Source organism: Euleptes europaea, chromosome 2 (assembly GCF_029931775.1).
Source record: "Euleptes europaea isolate rEulEur1 chromosome 2, rEulEur1.hap1, whole genome shotgun sequence".
In the NCBI taxonomy this organism is placed as follows: domain Eukaryota; kingdom Metazoa; phylum Chordata; class Lepidosauria; order Squamata; family Sphaerodactylidae; genus Euleptes; species Euleptes europaea.
Window position 1 is genome coordinate 44,017,734 of NC_079313.1, and position 21,577 is coordinate 44,039,310.

The 21,577-nt window shown below is 42.6% G+C and overlaps 1 protein-coding gene across 1 annotated transcript in view; it reads right to left on the bottom strand.

Moving 5' to 3' along the window:
- Positions 1 to 21,577, bottom strand: part of ABCA4 (ATP binding cassette subfamily A member 4) — a 169,267-nt gene that overhangs the window by 69,157 nt on the left and 78,533 nt on the right. Inside the window, exons 17-19 of the mRNA XM_056844136.1 lie at positions 16,596 to 16,694; positions 8,098 to 8,298; positions 2,132 to 2,309 (exon numbers count right to left, since the gene is read on the bottom strand). Coding sequence (XP_056700114.1) covers positions 2,132 to 2,309; positions 8,098 to 8,298; positions 16,596 to 16,694 — 478 coding nt within the window. The remainder of the gene's footprint in view (positions 1 to 2,131; positions 2,310 to 8,097; positions 8,299 to 16,595; positions 16,695 to 21,577) is intronic.

The window sequence follows — 21,577 nt, forward strand, 5'->3', positions numbered from 1 at the left end:
AAATGGGACCTCCAGATTTAAAGGCAAAACAATTCCCTTGTCAGATGCTGGTGAGCAGTCAGCAGGTTATAGCTGCTGTCTTCAGGCCTTGCCTATGGGCTTTCCAGTGGCATCTGACTGGCCAGTGTTGGAAACACAGTGATGGACCAGATAGACCACTAGTTCGATCCAGTGTGACCATTCTTATGTTCTTATTACACAGTGTGCTTGGGAGATGGGAAGTACACATGCCTAGTATTTCATTATGCAAACTGGAATATACAAGCAATGGTTAGATATAGGGGGAAAGGTACAAACTCAAAATGCTGTCTTTAAGGGACAAACTAGTAACTTCTTGAGGATAACCCAACTCTGTCTGTCCTTTATAATGTGTAATGCAGGGAACAGAACATTTACAGGGAAGAATTGGCTGGCAGAGGACAGATACTTAACCTATATCCTGCCTGTTCACTATCCCCACAAATGCCTCTGCCTGGTCATTTTAAAAGTTTTTCTTCCCTAGATGGCCTCCAAAACTGGAAGTTAGCTGAAGTAGGTGAAAAACAGCTGGGTGGGGGTCGCACAGAATAATACTGGCAAGCTGTAGGAATTAAGCATCTGCCTCTTCCACTGATTTTTCCCCTGTAAACCTACACTGTTATCTCTACAAATGTGGGGGTTAGACCACATGTTCCCAGAAAAAACATCTGATTTACCCTAGGAAACACAGCCCCAAAGAACATAATGGATGACCTTCATTTCAGAATCCCCTAAATTCAAGGAAATATTTTTTTTTTAAAGAATCAGAGATCTGCAATTTTTGAATTTTTGACCTGGCAACAGAATACAAGTGACTCAGGAAGAAACCTAGGGGCAACAGGAACTGAAAGCCAAGGAAATGTTTGTCCAAAACCCTGAGAAACAATGCATCTGGAACTCTCACAGGCCCAGGGGGCATATAAACTTTGCTGACAATTGCTTTTTCAGTTCTTTCATTCAAAAGGCTCCTCATCTCTCTCAGCATATTTAAGAAGACCCGACCCCAGGAAAGTGCTTCTATTCCAGAGACATCTGCTTTTGCTTCTCCTTTTTCTTCCACTTCTATAAGAATGGCATTTCCTTCTTTCTAAGGTCTTGCCTGTTTTGCAACACACTTTGTAAATGTTCTCTGAAGCCAATGTGATCACAGTTGGGAGTTATCACTTTTTATTTTGCACTACTTTAGATAGGATAGCACGAGTAGGACATGGGGAAACAAGACAAGTATCTGTGCCATTTGTTACTGCATCCAAACCCAGAATTGTTCCAGGGAACAAAATATATAACATTTTATAACACGTGCCTGACATTGAGACTTGGCTACTGAACAAAACAAACCCCAAGGCCAACTGGCCATTCTGTACAGAAATCTGGATGAACAGACCTGTGTTTAGTTCAAAGGACTGTAATGACAATCATTGTTCATGTGTAATGTAAAGTGGAATGCAACAAAAAGCAAAAAGCAAAAGAGCCTTTAAACCAAACAAGCACATGCATCTTTCACAGGGTGGTGTAATGATTAGAATGTTGGACTAGGAGGAGTTGGATTTGAACCCATGCCTTCAAATCCCCTCTCAGCCATAAAGCTAGCTGTGTGACTTCTAGGCCAGCCAGTTTCTTTCTTTCTCAGCTGAAACAATAACAGAGCAGTTGTGAGCATAAACTAGAGGAGACCTTTGTGCTCTGTACTGAGCTCCTTGGGGGAAGAGCGAGATAAAAATGTGATGTCAATTCAAAAATAGATAGTGGTTCTCAGGTAAGTGTACCCATGTAGAGTAAGTCTGAAAACTGATGTTTTCAGGTTCTAGAGTTGGACAGCCCCAGTTTGTTTGTGAAGTAGCAAATTATTGTTCCTTGAACGTCTGAAGCCAGGTCTGATCCTCCATTCCTCACACAGTATCCACAACACTCCAGAAAGTGTTCATAGACGTTACAATGGTATGTGAGGTGAGTTTTCTTCTCCTCTAGCTATTCTACCAATCTTGCCTTTCTGTGTACTCCTTTATTTCCAGTAATTAACATATAAGTAAATGTCTGAAAAATGAACAAAGGCAGCCATGATGATTAAACCTTGTATGCAAACAATAGTTAATCTGATCCAAAAGCAACTCACATTGTCGTAGTTTTTCCAGCTCCATTTTGGCCAAGGAAAGCAGTGATCTGGCCCTCATAAAAGGTAATACTCATGCCATCCACTGCTGGCCTGGAGCTACCGGGAAAGATCTTTACTAGGTTCTGGATGTGCACACCAGGGACCAGACCAGAAGGTTCTGCTTCAAAGAAGGGGTTTCCTTGAAAGAGAAAGAAATTTGAAATGAGATAAGCATAGCAGTGGACTTTGCAGCCACACACATGTTTGTGCAGTGAGATAAGCATGCTTTTCCATTACAAAGTACTGTGGTTTTTCAAGATGGCAACAATTCCCCAGGGTGGACTCAACTGAAATGGAGCATCCTAAGGTTGCCAGATCCCCCATGGCCACTGGCAGAGGCGGGGGGTAGGGTTACCAGGTCCAGGTTGGGAAACTCCTGGAGATTTGGGGATGGGGCCTGGGGAGGACAGGGACCTCAGTGGGTACAATGTCATAGAGTACACCCTCCAAAGCATTCGTTTTCTCCAAGGGAACTGATCTCTGTAGTCTGGAGATGAGCTGTAATTCTGGGGGATCCCCAGGTTCCACCTGGAGACTGGCATCCCTAGAGCATCCACAGGGGGCAATAATCCATTCTTTCTTCCCTATGTCATTGTAAACCTGCCACCCCCACCCACAATCAAAGGGCTTTTGCTGGCTTTAAAAAAACCCAGTAGTAGCTACATCACAATAATGTTATAATATAGTGATGAGGCAACTGATTTTTTAAAAGGCTGACAAAAAGCCCACTGGTGGTAGGGACAGGGAAATGGTAGGTTTAGGGAGGGGAAACGGCATTGATGTGGGTGGGGAGATCTGAAAATCTGCGCCTTCCCACCCATGCAGTGGAGAAACCCACTTTGAATTTGATGTTTCAGGAGAGATTAGAGCAAATTACTTTTTGGAAACATTGGAGAAAACCACGGGGAAAGATGGTAGAAAGAAAATGTTGTGTGGGTGCTCTGGAAAAAAAACACTCCAGTTTGAGATCCAGTGCAGCACAAAACATCAATGTAGGAAGCACCCTTATGTTTCTCTAAAACATATTTTCTGGATAGTGCCAGGTAAGTGGCAAAATAACTGGGGTTCTTTTCCCTGCAATAATTATTGTAGGGGAAAAATAGCTAGAATGTAAACTATTGCCCCATCTGTACCTACCGAGATTGTTTATACATCTTTCTGTATTATCATACAGAGGCTGACTTACCCACTACAAATGCAATCAAGAGGTTATATTAATCAAGGGACTATATTAAGTTGCACCATTTGGTTGGAAGTGTTTCAGAGTGGTGATTTTAATATATGGCAGCAGGATCAGCCTTACCAGGTGGCAAACTGAGGTCATCTGCCTCTAATGGCATTTTTTTAGTACTATAGGAGAAGCATCAAATTATGTAGTTTAAAAAACAAATCAGTGGGTTATAGATCGAATCAAGCCTGAACTGACCCTAGAAGCTAAAATGACTAAACTGAGGCTATCGTATTTTGGTCACGTCATGAGATGACAAGAGTCACTGGAAAAGACAGTCATGCTAGGAAAGGTTGAGGGCAGCAGGAAAAGAGGAAGACCCAATAAGAGATGGATTGACTCAATAAAGGAAGCCACAGCCCTCAGTTTGCAAGATCTGAGCAAGGCTGTCAAAGATAGGACATTTTGGAGGACACTGATTCATAGGGTCGCCATGAGTCGGAAGCGACTTGATGGCACTTAACACACAACCACTGGGGTTGCCCAGGCAGGGACTGGGCAATTTCTTCCACAAGTACCACAAGCAAGTTAAGGAAAAGTGCCTTCTGGTGTGGAGGGAAAAAAAATGCCAAACCTGTATGATAAGTCACTGTACATAGTAACAACTGTTGCATAAAACATTTTTTAAATGTCCTTTGTTGTGTTGCAGATACAATGTGTGCTCAAATGTTGTCAGAGATTGAAAGGACAGGTCTATGTTTCCAGTCACAATGAAATCTGGCATGAAAAAAAGCCCTCTGTCCACATGAAATACTTTTTTTTTCATAAAAGGGAAAGAATGAAAATACTGTAGTTTAAAACAACACAATTTTCTTAGTGGAAGGCAAGCAGGTCAGATCAAGGCCTGCGCTCCCCTCATATTCCATTTAATATAGGCTGCTAAGAGGAGTTAGATCATAGCAGCACCATTTTGAATGTCACTGAAAGGATTGCTTATTTTTCTTAATTCTGGGCCAAAAGGCTCCTTTTGAAGTAAACGATCCCCTTGAGCATTTGTGAAGATGTACACCAAAGGTAGGAGCCTGTTGATTTGTGTTTTTAAAATTACCTCAAGATGTGCTTGGAAAGTTTTCCATAATGATTGCTTATTTGATTGTTTGTGCACCCAGAAGTGCTGTGTCTGAGAGCAGCCAACTCAGCCTGGGTGTGACCCATTCTACTGCTGGGCCCTTGGCTAGAACTGTCTGTGACTCTGCCATTCTAATAAAAAAAAAATTCTTTGAAGTGAAGACCCAAAGAGGAGAATGACCACTGGATTCTACTGAGTTACGTCTCAACTCACAGCAGTATATGTGAAGCAACAGTGCTGGTTGTGACAGATGACCAGTTTCATCTTTCTTGCATAACGAAGATCACTGTCAGCTGTCAAGAACTATCGGTACTCTGAGAAACAGGGCCCAAACCTGTACTCTGTTCTCAAATGCTAATGCAAAACACCACTGACCCCATTTTCTTATATGGGCACATGCTAGACAGGCACGGCAATCTAGAAGTCCACAAACTTAACATTCGCATTTACAGCAAACTCATTTCTTATTTTACCTTTAAAAGTTCTAATACAGGAATTGTGCCCAATGCTTAGGAACCACATCAGTCAAAAAGTAGTCAGCCTGAAAATGTGCTCTAACACCTCCCACTAGCCACCTGGTATGGTGGACAGAAGACAAGAGAGTAACTGTGTATGCTCCTTCTTGTGTAGATTCCAATCCAGTGTTTGAAAAGGACAGATAAGTGAATAAAAACTGTAGGTGCCTTTGCCAAGCTTAGTTTGCCTCCAAATTATGTTATTTTTGAATTTGGCTTTTCAAAAACACACCCAATTTAGTTGTCAATTAAGCTGCCTAAAGGTTATAGGTTAGAAAAGGGAATGAATGTCAGGTATTTTTCCCAGTAAGAGCCAAGCTAACCCCTGTAGCATTTTCAGAGTTTGCAAGAAACTGAGAGATGAAAAGTGAAATAAGCCAAGATAATAAGGTGCTAAGAAGACATTTGCTAAAGTGACGTTTGGTTCTTGATGGACTACGGTAGTTCTTTTTTGACAGACGGCCCTGCCTTTATTCATTCCAGAATGCATAAATCACCATCTGAGGCAGGATGAGCCCCAATGATTTTGGATTTACCTCAACCCATTCAAAGAGATTTTAAAGCTAAGTGCATAACTTGCTGTCAAAAACAGAAACTCCAACTTTGCAAAAAAGAATGGCACCTGAACCCCAAGTGGAGCACCTCAAAATGTTAAGCTTGTAGAATGGCCACACCTTAACCAAAATTACATATGAAACAGACACCAAAATGACTGCCCTTCAATGCACTGGTAATTTAAATACCAGTTAATCCTCTTAACTTTCCACTCAGGATTTTCTTGATCACTCAGTTTAGCCCTCTACAATGACATTACATGCACTACAATCAATGTACATAGAGGGGGAGCAGTCATGAGCTCACTAGCCCTGTTTTCACCTATGCACAACTGCCAGCTCAAGAGAACGGAGTCTACAAGCATAGGAAGAGAGAGCTTACACATGCACACTTCCTATGCACATTAACCCTGCTCAGTTGTTACAATTTTGGCAGTTCAACTTAAATGAGGTGAGATTGCCCTATGCACGATCCTCTCAATATACATGAGTGACATTTTTGCATTAACAGAGGAATGCGTGCATTTTTCAGCTTCAATACACATTATTGGAAATCCAGTTGTTCGAGGGCATGTGTTCACACGTACCAAAACTGGAAATATGCATCCATTGTCCTTTTAAAACAAACTGGTGACTGCATGTACAGTGAGGGGAAAAAGTATTTGATCCCTTGCTGAATTTGCCCGTTTGCCCTCTGACGAAGAAATGACCAGACCATAATTTTAATGGTAGGTTTTTCCTGTTGTTATTCTGTCTCTCACATATACAATAAACCTACCATTAAAATTACGGACTGGTCATTTCTTCGTCAGAGGGCAAACGGGCAAATTTAGCAGAGGATCAAATACTTTTTTCCCTCACTGTATTGGGAGGATCATGTGTAGTGCAATCTCCACTTATATACAGATGGAGCACCAAAATTGTAAAAACCGACAGATTCCATGAGCTGGCAACTGCACGTGGCAGGAGAGGGCTATGGGGACAGCATCACACTCATGCCCATTCCCCCTTATATGTGCGTGGAAATTAAAGTCATGTGTATAGGGCTTCTGAAACCTTGGAACTGAAATAATGGATGATTCTGTCTGAGCAGCTGTCGAGGAAGAAAATTGCTGTTGGATGGGTATAGCCTTGATTTCCAGTTGAAAAGATTAAGGCCAAACTAGATTTGAGAAGAGGATTCGTGTGTATTTAGTCCCATCTTCCCTTGTTCATGTGTAAAGCAAGGGTTGGAAGTCTTTTTTTAATACATGATGGAACATGAAGGCAAGGAGAGCTAAACCCCGTCCTCTCCTTCAATTTACACAGTGGCATAAAGTGCGGGAGAGCTATCCTCATCTGCCTGCAACATTTTTAGTGAAATCCCTTCCGCACAGAGTCCATCTTCCCCATTATACACGTGAACAAGAAAATACGTGTAGGAAATACACACACCCTGCTGCATATCTAACTTGGCCATAAGCTACGTATTTCTTACTGTCTGGGTGTGGGGGCAGGCTGCATCTGCATCTGCAGATGTTTAAAATAAAATTTAAAATGTCTCAATATTATTACATGATTTTCTTCTATGAACACAGTTAGGTGATTACTAACAAGTCCATATCCAAGTAAAGCTACATATACACAGTTTCTCTACAGTAGCTGGTTAATGGCTGTTGATATACTGCCGATATAATTAACTACAACCAAAAGTGGTTGAATACCATCACAGTAGTTACTATCAATAAATAAACTGTGCCAAAGCTTGACCATGTACTAAAGAACACTCCCTCTTTAGGCCAAATAATAAGCATTTTCCCTCCCTAGGCCAAATAATAAGCATTTGCACGGCCCTCAGGATTTACTTCCTAAGGGGGGGAAAAACACCCTGGTGTTATCAGTCCTTTATCACTGGGGCTACCTGGCCTTACTTGAAATGCTGTAGGACTGTGCTAAGGGCAAATTTCTTAGAGATGGCTAAGGGCAAATTTATATACTCAGTAGAATCAAGTTATAAAGATTTCCCTGGATTATACCCCTGCAAGTGGGAAAAATGCATATGTGAATGCTCCCTTTTCTATAATCCTAGACCTCAGGAAGAAGGTTGCATGATTTTTTCTTTTCTTTTTTTTACTGAGCAGAGACTTTTGCTCATGGGTGAATATTGAAAGATGATATCCCACACCAGCAGCCTGATGTGACAAAGCCCAGAAAAAAAGCTTTACCCTGATTCTGCTGTCTAGTAAACAGGCCCTCAGATATAATTCTTGGTGAACACAGAATTATATAATTTTTGGTGAACACAGAATTATATCTTTTAAAGTCAGCTTTTTAAATAAAAATGTCACAAAATATGAGTCACATCAAAATGGGATACCAGTAAGAATCCTTTAAAAATAATAATTGCATGATGGCCAAACAGTACATTGGCGTTGCCCCATGGACAATAAAATGACATACCTCTGCCTCACTACACCTGCAGTTAAACACAACATAGAGAGACAAATGAATTGACAACGAAAAAGCAGTTTAAAATTCAAATGTATAGCACATAACAGTCACAATTACATCTCCCTTCTTACTATTAATTTCAGCTTTGTCTTTTGCCTCTGTTGTAGGGGTCTCCTGTTCGCTGGATTCTTTTGTTCTTTTGTGTTTACATTCTTTACCATCTTTCTTCCTCTGACTGTCATCCCCATAGGCAGACTCATCCGGCACACTTTTTCTCGCCTCTTCTTCTGCAGACTTTGTGTTGTCGCTGCTTTCCTTCTCTGAACTTTTGTCTAGGTTAACCAAAAGACAAGTTACTTTAAAGACAACCTTTGCTGCCTGGAAAGATAATCCTTATTGTTACAAAAGAAAAAATGGGTTTTCATAGCACTTTAGACTAAATGACTGGTTCACACATTACAAAGACTTTGTTTGCAGATCAGGGCTTTGGCGTGTGCAGACAGAACTTTTAAGCCTTCCCCTCCTATACTGTTTCTTTGACCTGAAATGCTCCTTGGGACCTGCTATTGGTCTTTATGTACTGATGGCTAGACGTAAGTTTCCCTAACAGTGAATAGCAGCTCCCAGGGGCCACTTCAGGTTTGGAAAATGGCACAGAGGCAAGGCTTAGGCCTCTACTCCCTGAGTGCTACCACATGTGCCAGAGAATTAAGTTCCCATCATGAAATCCCCTGATTCTGTATGGTGACAGTCCTTGCATCTACCACCTTTTAAATGTATAAATCAGCCCTAACTTAGACTTTAGGGTCATGAAGTCAAAAGATAGTTTTGTTCCTAAATTCCAATGATTGCAAGTAAGGCTTGGGTGACAATATTTAAATATGGATGGTATTGTCTCTTCAAAATGGTTTCCTATTTGGTAGAATATTGAATTCATAGTGTACTTACTGCCTCAGTGACCAGGGTCATTCCCATTAAGGCCTTATTTCAGTTTACTACAAGGGTAGATGGTGAAAAAAGTTGGCTGCCTTTGGCTGTAATGAACCAGTCTTCTCTTTTCTTTTACTGTTTTACTGTTAATGTGTTTACAGACACTGTCCCTGAAAATAAGTTTGCCCGCTTTTTCTGCAGTTAAGAATACCATTCCTGATCCTGATCCTGTTCTTTTGCTCCATATCTTGGCTTCTGTTAGGGATGCCAGCATCCAGGTGGGGACCGGAGATCCCCTGGAATTAAAGCTCATCTCCAGACTACAGAGATCAGTTCCCCTGGAGAAAAGGGATGCTTTGGAGGGTGGACTGTATGACATTGTACCCCACTGAGGCTCCATTCCAAAATCTCCAGGAATTTCCTAACTTGGATCTGGAAATCCTACACCCCTCTCCTCCACCAGTGGTCGGGGGGACCTGGCAACCTTATTCTGCATGGAGGAAACAAATCTGAATGTCTGTCTCTGTCAATGAGAGCCTAGTGATGTTGCTGTCCCTGGGGACATCTTTGCTTGACTGTGGTGAGGCAGTTCCTAGACTCATCAGGTGCCCCTGCTTGTTCCCTCACAAATCAGTGTTAGGTCACTAGCTGTCACAGGACTTCTTTGCTGGCCATTGTAGGAAGGGCCTCTGAACTGACTCAATTTCAACCTCTTGTTTCACTGCTAAACCGCTCAGGCGCTGGAAAACTAAACAAACCGGCAAAATGTCAGCCAGATGGCAACCATGAACCAAGATAACAACACACACCAATTAAACTGCTATATTATATAGGATGGAATTACTGTTAAAATAATGGAAGTTCATAGTATTTTTAATCAGGCTTCGGGGTTTGTTTTATCTTTATTTTATCTTTTTGCTCTCTGGACTAGACGAACCTCTGGAGTTCAAATGCTTCTACGAATATAGCCACACCAGCAAAGCAAATATGGATAATCTCTAGCACACATGCCAAACACTGGTATCTCTTTTTGTTCAGCATTCAGGGCCAGTTCTCCACTAAAGGGACTGGGGTGAATCCATGCTCCCAGTGTGTCTGGCCAACTATAATTCTCTATCCCTCCCCCCCTCGCTTGCCAGCACACCAACATCATCACAAATAAAGACATTGTGGGTTTGGGACATTTGGACCAGAAACATTGCCTACCCATACAATAAAAGGTTTTTGTGATATTATATCCCTCCGATTTTCGCAAAGCTTTGCCTTACTCTTTCTCAGCAATTTATAGCCTTGTAGTACCTCTCTGATAGAAGATGGGGGGGGGAGGGAGAAAAGAGTAATAACCACCCTCCATCATTCTGAATTCCTCTCACAGTGTGTCCAGTGGGAAAACTGTACTTTCAGCTGAGAACGCAACAAAATCTAAATCCTTTTCAGAAGGAACAATGTTGCTGCCTCTTTTCTCTCTGATCTTAACATGTGTAAAGATTGGGTTAGGGCTGGTGGGGGAGGTTTCACAGTGTTTGCAGAGGAGATTAGCTCCCTGCTGGTCTAGAAGTACCTTCATCTGCTGAGAACCAGATGCAAAGCCTGTTGGGGATGATGAAGTATTATGGCAGTGATGAGTAGAATGGCCATGCAAAGAACAGATTTTCTTTCTCCCCCCTCCCACAACCCCTCCATCTCTGTGGTACAGCAACCATTTGTTACTGTGGGTTTGTGGATTGTAGATAAACAGACCGCCCCCCCCCCCAAGGGAAGTTTGCTTATACATCTCTTCCAGACATTGGAGCCACCAAATTGGTTTAAAGTTTTTGAAAATTCAATGGGGCCGTCTGCCTGGAGGATTTCCATAATTAAAACTAGTTTTTAAAGTTCCACACCCTTTATATACACACATGAGTACCAGGCCCAGTTCACCCATCCAAAGGACCTTCTACATGGCATATTCTGTCCACCCCCAGGAGTACAATTTTGAATGGACATAATGTGGACCGGGTAGATTAGGGTTGCCAGGTCCCTCTTCGCCACCGGCGGGAGGTTTTGGGGGCAGAGACTGAGGAGGGTGGAGTTTGGGGAGGGGAGGGACTTCAATGCCATAGAGTCCAATGGCCAAAGCGGCCATTTTCTCCAGGTGAACTGTTCTCTATCGGCTGGAGATCAGTTGTAATAGCAGATCTCCAGCTAGTACCTGGAGGTTACTATATGAGAAGGCAGCACGTGGCTCAAAAATAAAAAATATCAAAAACCAAAAGGCAAATTGCAAGAATGTGTATTATACATGCATTAATTACAAAACCAAAAAGTATATTCACACGATAGCCTCGCAGGGCTTAAGGCTGATTCTTACTTATAACAACGAACCTAAATATAGCCAGTCCGGCTCAAAAACATGATTAACTAATGAATTAATAATATCAAGAAAGGCCAACGGCTCAATAAAATAAATATATGTTTAATATTATCAACCATTTACTTTTTATTCCTGTGAGTGGTTGTTTTAGGGGCCCCAGCACACTGGTTTGCCCAGGAGCCCTTAATGCTGTTAAGACGGCCCTGGCTGGACCTCTCCTCCCTGGTGCGACCGCCCCATCTTTGGCAACCCCAAGTGTGCCCACTTGTCAGTGCTGACTCCGGGTGGTGTGCCTGGTGCGCTCAGCCCCATGAGAGGACGCCGCCTGGGCCAGCCCAGTGAGGGCTCTTCTAGTGCAGCATCCTGTTTCACCCAGAGGCCGGCCAGTGGCCCGTGGTGGGGGGCACAGGAGCACAGACTGCCCTTCAGCACTGCCTCTGCATATGGAGGATCCTTAGCAGGCCTCTCCTCCATGCATCCGCCTCACTCCTTTTCTGAGCTTCCCAGAGCCGCTGCGGCACCACGCACCAGCCAGGAAGCCTTCCCTTTTTCTCCCCGGGGCGCCCAGGCCGCCCTCTGCAGCCTGGTGTCAGGCTGTATTCAAGAGTGGTAGCAGCTACCGGGGGAGCTGGGTGATTCCTGGCTCAAGAGTTTGTTGATGCAGGACGCTGCCTTCCTATACTAGCCAAGGAGGCTCTAAGGGCTGTGGCTCGGAGCACCTCCTTGACAATGTCATACCCAGCCCTTCTAACAAATGAGCTAGACATCCCTGCCCTACGCTATAGTCACATCTGTGCCAGCCCCTCAGACATAAATATTCACTTGAAGGGGCTACAGCAAGCAGTTTTGCAACTACAATGTCCTGCTGATATGGTAAAAAAGATGATTGGAAAGGCCAGAATGATACCCAGGCACACCCAAAGAAAATGACAATAGAACACCTCTGGTGGTCACATACAGCTCACAACACAAACCAGTCACAACATATTATTATTGACCTACAACCAATGCTGGATTGTGACAATTCCCTCTTCAGAGAAGAGAGCTTCTAATGTGAAGCAAAAGCCAGGCCAACAGTACCAAGCTACTTGGAAGAGAACCTATGAATGGCTCTCTATGAATGGCAATGGAAAAAGCATATTGTGACAATTGTCGCATAGTAGCAAATGACATGAATGTTCCTCTTCCAAACACATCAAGAGACAAGGATGCACATGAAACATTTGTTCAACATGGTTTCTCAGACTGGAAGAAGTCACTGTTTAGACCCATCAGAATTCTAACTTGCACCATGCAGCTGTCCAAGCTATAGTTTCTATTAAAGCAGGAATAAACGTACAGAGCAAGTTTTCAGAAGGCCAGCAGAAGCAAATGCAAGATGCTAGAAAGACACGGCTGACAATTTTAGCATCACTAAGGTACCCTGCCTGTCATGGCATCGCAATACGCAGCCATGACGAGGAAGAGTCAAACTTGAAACAGCTCTTGCTGCTATGTGCTGCAGATGTTCCACAGCTGAAATCATCATTGAATCGTACAAACTACAAATGGATTTCACCTACCATTGTGAATGAAATGCTTGAGATCATGGCTCACAATGTTCTATGTACACTAGTGAGAGAGATTAAAGCAGCTGTTCATTACAATGTAATTGGTGATGAGACCAGATATCACCACACAAGAACAGGTTTCATTTTGCTTCCGCATTGCTACAGAGGATATGTTTGTGGAGGAATTCTTTTTTGGATTTTATGAAACTGAATCCACCACTGCTAAAACTTCTATTTTGAAATATGTACTCTGTCGCTTTGATCTTTCTCTTGACAGATGTTGTAGTCAATGCTACGTTGGAACATTGAATGTTGCTGGACATCTTAGTGGAGTACAGGCTCTTGTAAAGGCTGAGGAGCCATAAGCACTATGTGTTCATTGTTTTGCACATCTTGTGAACTTAGTGGAATATGATGTGTCAGAAAATGTTATTATGTATAGAAATTTCCTGAGTGAGTTATCTGACATGATCACCTTTGTGAAAAATTCACCAAAACGTCTTGCTTTGTTTAAACATTTTCAGCAGGCAGAGAACATATATCTGAGACACTTTTGCCTCACTAGGTGGACTGTAAGAGCAGCTTCCTTACAGTCAGCGACTTCAAATTATAGGGAGTTGATTCAGTTCTTTGAGAATGTATCATAAGAAAAGAACATAAGAAAAGCCATGCTGGATCAGACCAAGGCTCATAAATTCCAGCAGTCTGTTCGCACAGTGGCCAACCAGGTTCCTCTAGGAAGCCCACAAATAAGATGACTGCAGGAGCATCCTGCCTGTGTTTCAAAGCACCTAATATAATAGGCATGCTCCTCTGGTACTAGAGAGAATAAGTATGCATCATGACTAGTATTCATTTTGTCTTGTAGCCATGGATAGCCCTATCTTCCATGAACATGTCTTCTCCCCTCTTAAAGCCTTCCAAGTTGGCAGCCATCACCACATCCTGGGGCAGGGAGTTTCACAATTTAACTATGTATTTGTGAAGAAATACTTCCTTTTATCTGTTTGGAATCTTTCAACCTTCAGCTTCAGCAGATGACCCCACATTCTAGTATTATGAGAGAGGAAGAAAAGCTTCTCCCTGTCTACTCTCTCCATATCATGCATAATTTTATAGACCTCTATCATATCTCTCCTTAATTGCCTTCTTTCTAAGCTAAACAGCCCTAAGCGTTTTAACTGCTCCTCATAGGACAGTTGCTCTAGCCCCCTGATAATTTTCATTGCTCTTTTCTGCACCTTCTCAAGCGCTGCAATATCCTTTTTGAGGTGTGGTGACCAGAACTATACACAGTATTCTAGGTGTGGTCTCACCATAGGTTTGTACAAGGGCAGAATGGTAGCAGCAGTTTTATTCTCTGTTCCTTGTCTAATTATGGCCAGCATGGAATCTTCTGAGGAGAGAGAAGATCCTGGGGTAAAAGCAGATGGATATGCACAAAGCTTGTGGAGATTTGTTACTTACTTCATGCTATAGTTACTGCTGCTTGTGTTTGGTCATTTGGACACATTAAACAAAGCTTTTCAAAAAAGTAATCTACAGTTCCATCAAGCAGAGTTTCTCCTTGCTTCTGCAAAGGAGAGTACGAAGCAACTGCTGAGCAACTTTGAACAGTTCTGGACTGGTCACAGACAGTCATGACAGCAAAGGACTCAGATTTAGAGAGTCCTACTATTCCTAGGTGCAGAAAGCCTGCACGACGTGTTGATGCCGGGTGTGATCCTCACCAGTTTCAATCTAAGGATTTCTACAGGAAAATCTTTTATGAAGTCATTGATAATATCTACAGCAATGCACACAATCGCTTTTGCTCAGATGTGTCCCAACACATGAGCAAAATTGAAAAGTTTGCCATAGGAGAGGAAGATAGTACATACATTCTACACTTTTACAAAACTGACTTGGGTGCTGCCCGACTACAGCTTCATCAGGACATGTATTGGGATATTGCAAGGGAGAGGAAAGTCAAACTTTTAGCTCTTTGTGATGTGATTGATCTATTCAACGGAGAACAAGGAAAATGTTTGCAACAGCTACTACCAGAATTAGCTGAACTTATCAGAATAACCCTTACCATACTCAACCTGTTTCCTCCTGCCCCTCAGAAAGGTCATTCACATGCCTTTATAGAATAAAGACCTTTCTTCGGTCAAGCATGAGACAGGCAAGGCTTAATCACATGGCTCTTCTTCATAGATATAAACAGATCTCTCAGGAAACTGATCTCAATGTTATAGCTAATGAGTTCATTCAAAGAACATCAGTTAGAACAAACACATTCAGTGTCACTAAATCATAGAATTGGAAGGTACTACCAGGGTCATCTAGTCCAACCCCCTGCACAATATTGGAAATTCACAACTACCTCCCCCCCAAACCCCCAGTGACCCCTACTCCATGCCCTGAAGATGGCAAAAAACCCCTCTAGTATCCCTGGCCAATTTGGCCTGGAGGAAATTTGCTTCCTGACCCCAAATTGGCTATCAGCACTACCCTGGGCATACAAGAAAGGGCCACAAGAGCCAAACATTGATGCAAATCTTCCTGCCCTCCTCTAAGGTCATAGAATCAGCATTGTTGACAGATGGCCATCTAGCCTATGCTTAAAAACCTCCAAATAAGGAGGTATCAGTACAGGTTATTTTGAATTGTTACATCTTAACAAGTGGGTTGTAACTAGATAAAGCAATCCGTTTAGGTTTATCACTAATCATACCAACACATGCCAACTATTGGGGTGGGGAGGTGAAGGGAAATTGGGAAGGATAGGTTGGATATGGCAGGAGAGGATGCTTGTGGGAGCAGCAGCAGGAGGTAATAGGGGACTGGGAGAATATTTGATTTAACTGTAATTTTAAAAATGTAAATAAAGAAACAGTTTGCATTATTAATTAAAAGTTACAGTAGTATTTCAGCTGTCTGATAATCATTTGTTGAAGCCCCCCTAAATTTCTGGGGAGCCTCTCTTTAAATCCCCCATGGTCTTGCCTCCATAGATAGTGGCAACGGAGGCCTCTCCCTGTGACATCACTGGCTCCTCCCTATGATGTCATAGTAATGCCTCTGATCCAACCCCAGCCCCCCCCCCCCGGGAAATTGGAAAGTCTACACCCCTGGTGATGGGCCAATTTAGCATGGGGACATGGGAAGACTTCCAGGGCAGGGGAAAAGAAATGACTAAATGGTTCTAGTAAGATCCATCTATCACCTTTTTGTCCTGCCCTTCCTTCAAGAAGCTCACTGGAGTGTACATCTCCTTTCCTCCATCTATGTTCACTAGCAATCCTGTGAGGAAGGTTAAGCGGAGAGAGTGTGACCCAATGAGAGTCACCGCTGAGCAGGGATTTGAACTCGTGTCTCACCGGCCCTAGTCCAGAACTCTTACCACTAAATCACACTGGCTAGTGAAATATTACCTGATACTGATAGCTACTCTAGGGAAAGCCCAGTTAAGGTCAGAATCATGCTCACTGATTCAGGGGCGAGCAGCATTACTTCACAAAAGCCCTTGTCAGTTATCCCCAGACACATCAGAAGGGAGAGACATCATTCCCAGGCTGCTACTTAAGCATAATTTTAGGAAGATTTCAGACAGAACACTGACTCACTCTCCAACAATACTTTAATAATAGAGGGCCACTCGGAGTTCAAAGCCACCTGCTAAGATTCTCACTGTATGTCTGCATCTAATCTCTTCAGCGGCTCCCATAATTAATGCAAGAGTGTATTCACCTCTAAACGGATCAATGGTTCTGAGGTTATTTTCGATCAGCCGTTTCCCCAAACAACTCACCCTCAGCAGTTGCTGTTTTCTCAGCCTTTAGCCATCCAGATCCACACCAGAAAGACGTCTGCAAAGGGAAATACCAAGGCCGTGGTATCCCGTAGTCTCCTAAAACAAAAACAAGTTGGTAGGGTGCACATGCTTCTTTGTATTTTACCATGGGGAAGAATCCGTCTATGCAATTCTTTACTGCAACAATTACTTGCCGTTTCATTAGCAAAAAATGTCGCTGCACATTAGACATTCTAACAAAGCCCAGACACTCTCCACACTACCCACCACAGATTAACCTCAGTTCTGGGGTGGGGGGGGGAGAATCCAGTGGTGAAAGGAGAAAAGAATATATGCATTATCTGTGCTTCCTTTGAAATGACTTTTGTTTTCAAAACTGAAACTGAATTTCATTAAAGAATTACCCTCTCCTCAGCCTAGAGATGGTTTCAAGCTTTAATAATCTGCAGAATATGCCTCAAAGTGTCTGTCTGAGGCTAACTATGAATGGAGAAATTCCTAGACTCATTATTAGCCACTACACCAGGGGTGGGGAACCTTTTTTCCACCAAGGGCCATTTGGATATTTTTAACATCATTCACGGGCCATACAAAATTATCAACTTAAAAATTAGCCGACCAGGACCCAAGCAGGCAGTTGCCCCAGATGACCCCCCCCCGCCGCGCAGGGGCAAGCAGGCAGGATTCCAACCGGTGGCACACTCGCCACCTGGTGACACAGGATGGCCTGTTGCACCAGCCGGGCGTAGCCGTCCAGCCACATGCCAGAGTTACTCCTGCTCTTCATGGTCGGGGCCGGATTCTACAGCCAGCTCCTGCTACCTCCACCTACAGAGGTGAAATGAGGACACACTGGCTAAGAACTCGCCCCCCCCCACCGTGCATTCTGGCCCTGCCCCCTTTAGCCCCTATATTGTCGCCACTTCCGCCCCCAGCCCTCTTGTAGTACCGAGGGAATACGTTTTTCCACGGCCTGGGTGGGAAAGGGTTAACATAGTTTCTTGGGCAGTCCTAGCAGCTCCATAGCTAATGACTCTTCTTCAAGGGGGGAAAAGGTTCCTTTTCTCAGCAAAACAAACTCACATCTGCCTTGAAGAGAGGCTATTCCTATCCACAGGAGGGGGCAGATCACCAGTCTTAGATCCTTCTGAGCTAGAGATCTGCCAGGATCCACGAAGGGCCAGACCAAATGATTTCGCGGCCCCCGGGCCTGCGATCCCCACCCCTGCACTACACCATCCTTTGTTTTAATCACTATACTGCATTGCATTGCACACCAAAGTACTCGGATTCCAACCGGAGAATCCTAAACTTTACTTTTATTTCAAAATTCTGCAGACAAAAAAGGCTAGTGAAGAAAAAACTTTTCACATGGTTTAACCTTTGCATGCCCCATCCCCCCTTTGAGGTGCATGAATTCCCACCATAGGCCTTAGCCACAGTTCAGCATTCCATCAGCGGCATGCCAACCACAGTTAAGGCTAACAGGGGTCCTAGTAAACATATTAATGGTGAGGCAAAGAGTTTCCCTGTTCAGCTTTGTATGAACTCAGAATCTCATTTAAACTGTGCTGCAAACCACACAAAGTAGTTATGCATGCTTAGTTAGCACACCAGAACTCTCTGGATCTCTCATTTGCAAGCGAAGCACACAGAATGGCTTTGCAACACTTGCTGCACAGTATAAAACAAGATGCTGAGCCCAGGCAAAGAAGCACAGGAAAGCTTCTTTGCCTCACCAGCATTACTTTTATGTCAGGCCTAAAATCTGAAACCACAATTTCAAATAGGGTTGCCAACCTCCAGGAATTGCAACTGATCTCCAGACTACAAAGATCAGTTCCCCTGGAAAAAATGGCTGCTTTGGAGGGTGGATTTTATGGCATTATACCCCTCTGAGGTTCCTCCCCTCCAGAACCCACACCATCTCCAGCCTCCAGCCTCAAAATCTCCAGGAATTTCCTAACCTAGAGTTGGCAACCCTAATTTCAAACTTTGGATCCCAAACAGTCCTTAGAATCCTCTGCAACCCTCATGTATTCCTTGTAAGAAGAATATTCATGGAAAATTTCCTGGACAGCAGAAAACCACTAACCTAACATCTTTTATTACTCCTTTTATTAACAGCTTTACTTGCTAACATGCAGGGATGACTAGCTGGTATCTCATCATCTAATGAATGAAGTAATTTTCTTTAGGCTATGTCTAAAGATTGCAGTGTGTGTGTGTGTCTATATCTGTCTGTCTGTCTATATCTATATTTATATTTATATCTATATCTATAATCTATATATCTCAGAGTTCAGGAGAGGGACAGAGAGGGAATCAGAAGGAGCTTGGGCAGCTTGAAATTGGATACACAGAGGGGCAAAGAGCTTTGAGCTTTGCTGGTCTGAAAGCATTTTGTGGAGTTTCCAGCAGTTTCTCTCTGAGAATCTGATGCAGAACCATTGGTTTTGCTATCCACTGAAGTATGTGTTCTATTTGATTCCACTATGCACTGTTTGTACATTTGTAAATAAACAGATGTTACAAAGACATAACAAATTTCCAGTATTCTGTCATCCAAAGGAAATAAAACACTTTGGTACTGCCCTTGGGTTCCTCACAACTCTCAATTGAGAGCCGGTGTGGCGTAGTGGTTAAGAGCGGTGGACTCTAATCTGGAGAACCGGGCTTGATTCCTCACTCCTCCACATGAGTGGCGGACACTAATCTGGTGAACCGGGTTGGTTTCCCTATTCCTACACATGAAGCCAGCTGGGTGACCTTGGGCTAGTCACAGTTCTCTCAGAACTATCTCAGCCTCACCTACCTCAGAAGGCGTCTGTTGTGGAGAGAGGAAGGGAAGGAGATTGTGAACTAGTTTGATTCTCCTTATAAGGTAGCGAAAGTCAGCATAGAAAAACCAACTCTTCTTCTTCTTCTTTAAACATGAATACTGACAGATTTTGTTCCTTACATCAAATTATTGTTTAAATGAACAGTTGTGTTTTTTTCTTGGCATACATTTAGGCAACCAGTACCACTATGAGAACTGACCCCTTTTTAAATCTTATCTTATGTTTTGGATTTCCCCGCCTTCTGGTCAGTTTAATCACAGGTGATCTCAATTGCTCTTTTCTTCCTGGAGGTTTCCTAAACAATGTTTTTTTATATTTAAAATGGTGAGATTATTTTATGAGTACTAGATGGATTAGGAACATGAGAAGAGCCTTGATAGATCAGACAAAGAGTGCATGGAATCCAGCTCTTGATTCTGTCAGATACTTCCACAAAGCCCACTAATGGGCCTGAAGCCAACAGCCTTACTCTGTTTGATTGTCAACAACATATATATATGGTTGTTGTTTTTTTGCCACAATGTGCATACTTATACTTCATCTCATTTGCCATTTTGTTGACCATTCACCCCATTCAGAGATACCCTGCTAGAATTAACTGTATGCTTGGGTTTTTGCTATCCTGAATAATTTGGTATCTTGCACAAATTAATGTACCTCACTGCTCACTGCTGACTTCAGATCTTTTATAAATGAATTAATAGCATGGGTGCCAATTGAGATTTTTGGGGAACCTCAATTGTAACTTCCTTTCTTTGTGCAAACTGTCTGTTTATTCCTACCTTAAGTTAAGAATTTACAGTCGGAATGGGGAAAAAATGCAGCATTTCTGGGAGCATTTTGGGCTGCAGTAGGAGGGGGAAGCAAAAAAGGTGTGTCTCGTGTCTATGGAAACACACTATTGGAGCAAAGCCTGGCTATGGTGCAAGAGATCTGTGATCAAGATCTGCCTTTTTAAAAAGCAAGTTCAAAGGAGCCATCATGTGGGTCGAATCAAACCCACAAAGCAGTTATGGTATGGGGTTGTTTAACTCTTGCCTCCAGTGCTGTTTTCCTGACCTAAACTGCCCTTCCCCCAACAGCTATTTCCACTCAGGGAAATGTATAGGGTTGCCAACCTCCAGGTACTAGCTGGAGATTGTTACAGGCTTTGACATATTGGAACATATTGGAACATATGCAGGTTATATAAAGGTTGTACATAGACAGTATTTTCCTATTGAACTCATATTCAAAACTATTTAAGGACTTTTTTCTCCCTAGTAGAAACTAGTTGGCAAGGTTATGCCTCTTTCATAGCAAGGCTAGAGAGAATGCCTTCATTCCCTGCAGAGACCTTAAGCACATTCCAAGTGTTAAAATGCTTCAAAATTTAGCATTCAGGAAAGCCTCGGTAACTAGGCCAGCAACTAGGCTACAGTTGTTACATTTTCCAGCCTAAATGTTGTCTGTTTTAGCTTCAAAGTCAAGTCTGACCACATTTCGGTATGCTTTTTAATCAGAAGGTTATGTCTTATTTTATAGTACAGTGAAGTGTCTCATTGGGAATAATGATATTGGATTTATAAACTATAAGTAGTAAATATAGTTAAATAAACCCAATACATAAACAAAGCTAGTAAATGAACAGTGCTATGTAAGATATGTAACTTAATCTTTTCTTAAGTTTCTTATTGTTTGTTTCAGAGAAGAAACATGGTAAAGCATGCTTATAGAAATATGATGTATTTTGTATAAAGATGAATGATCCAGAGATTAGAATCTCTACAAGTATATGATACTAAGGTTATAATGTAGGATTATTTGATGTTGATATAGACTGTTAAAGACTGTTAATGCTAATAGTGGATAGCTTCAAGTCAGCCACAGACTTCCTTATCAGCAATTACCCGCTTCTTTTTCAGTAGAGGAAATCAATACATCCCTGCTGCCCTTAAGGTTTATAATGCCAAACCTAATGCACAGTTACTGTACGGTATACCCATCTGGATCAGAGCACTAGAATATCCCCTGGAACGCATTCAAGCTAAGTTTCTCAGGAAAATAATGGGCAAGCCCCGCTGCGTACCATATGCAGCCCTGTGTTTGGAAACAGGCCAAATGCTACTTGAAACCAGAGCGTGGCTTACTACCTTT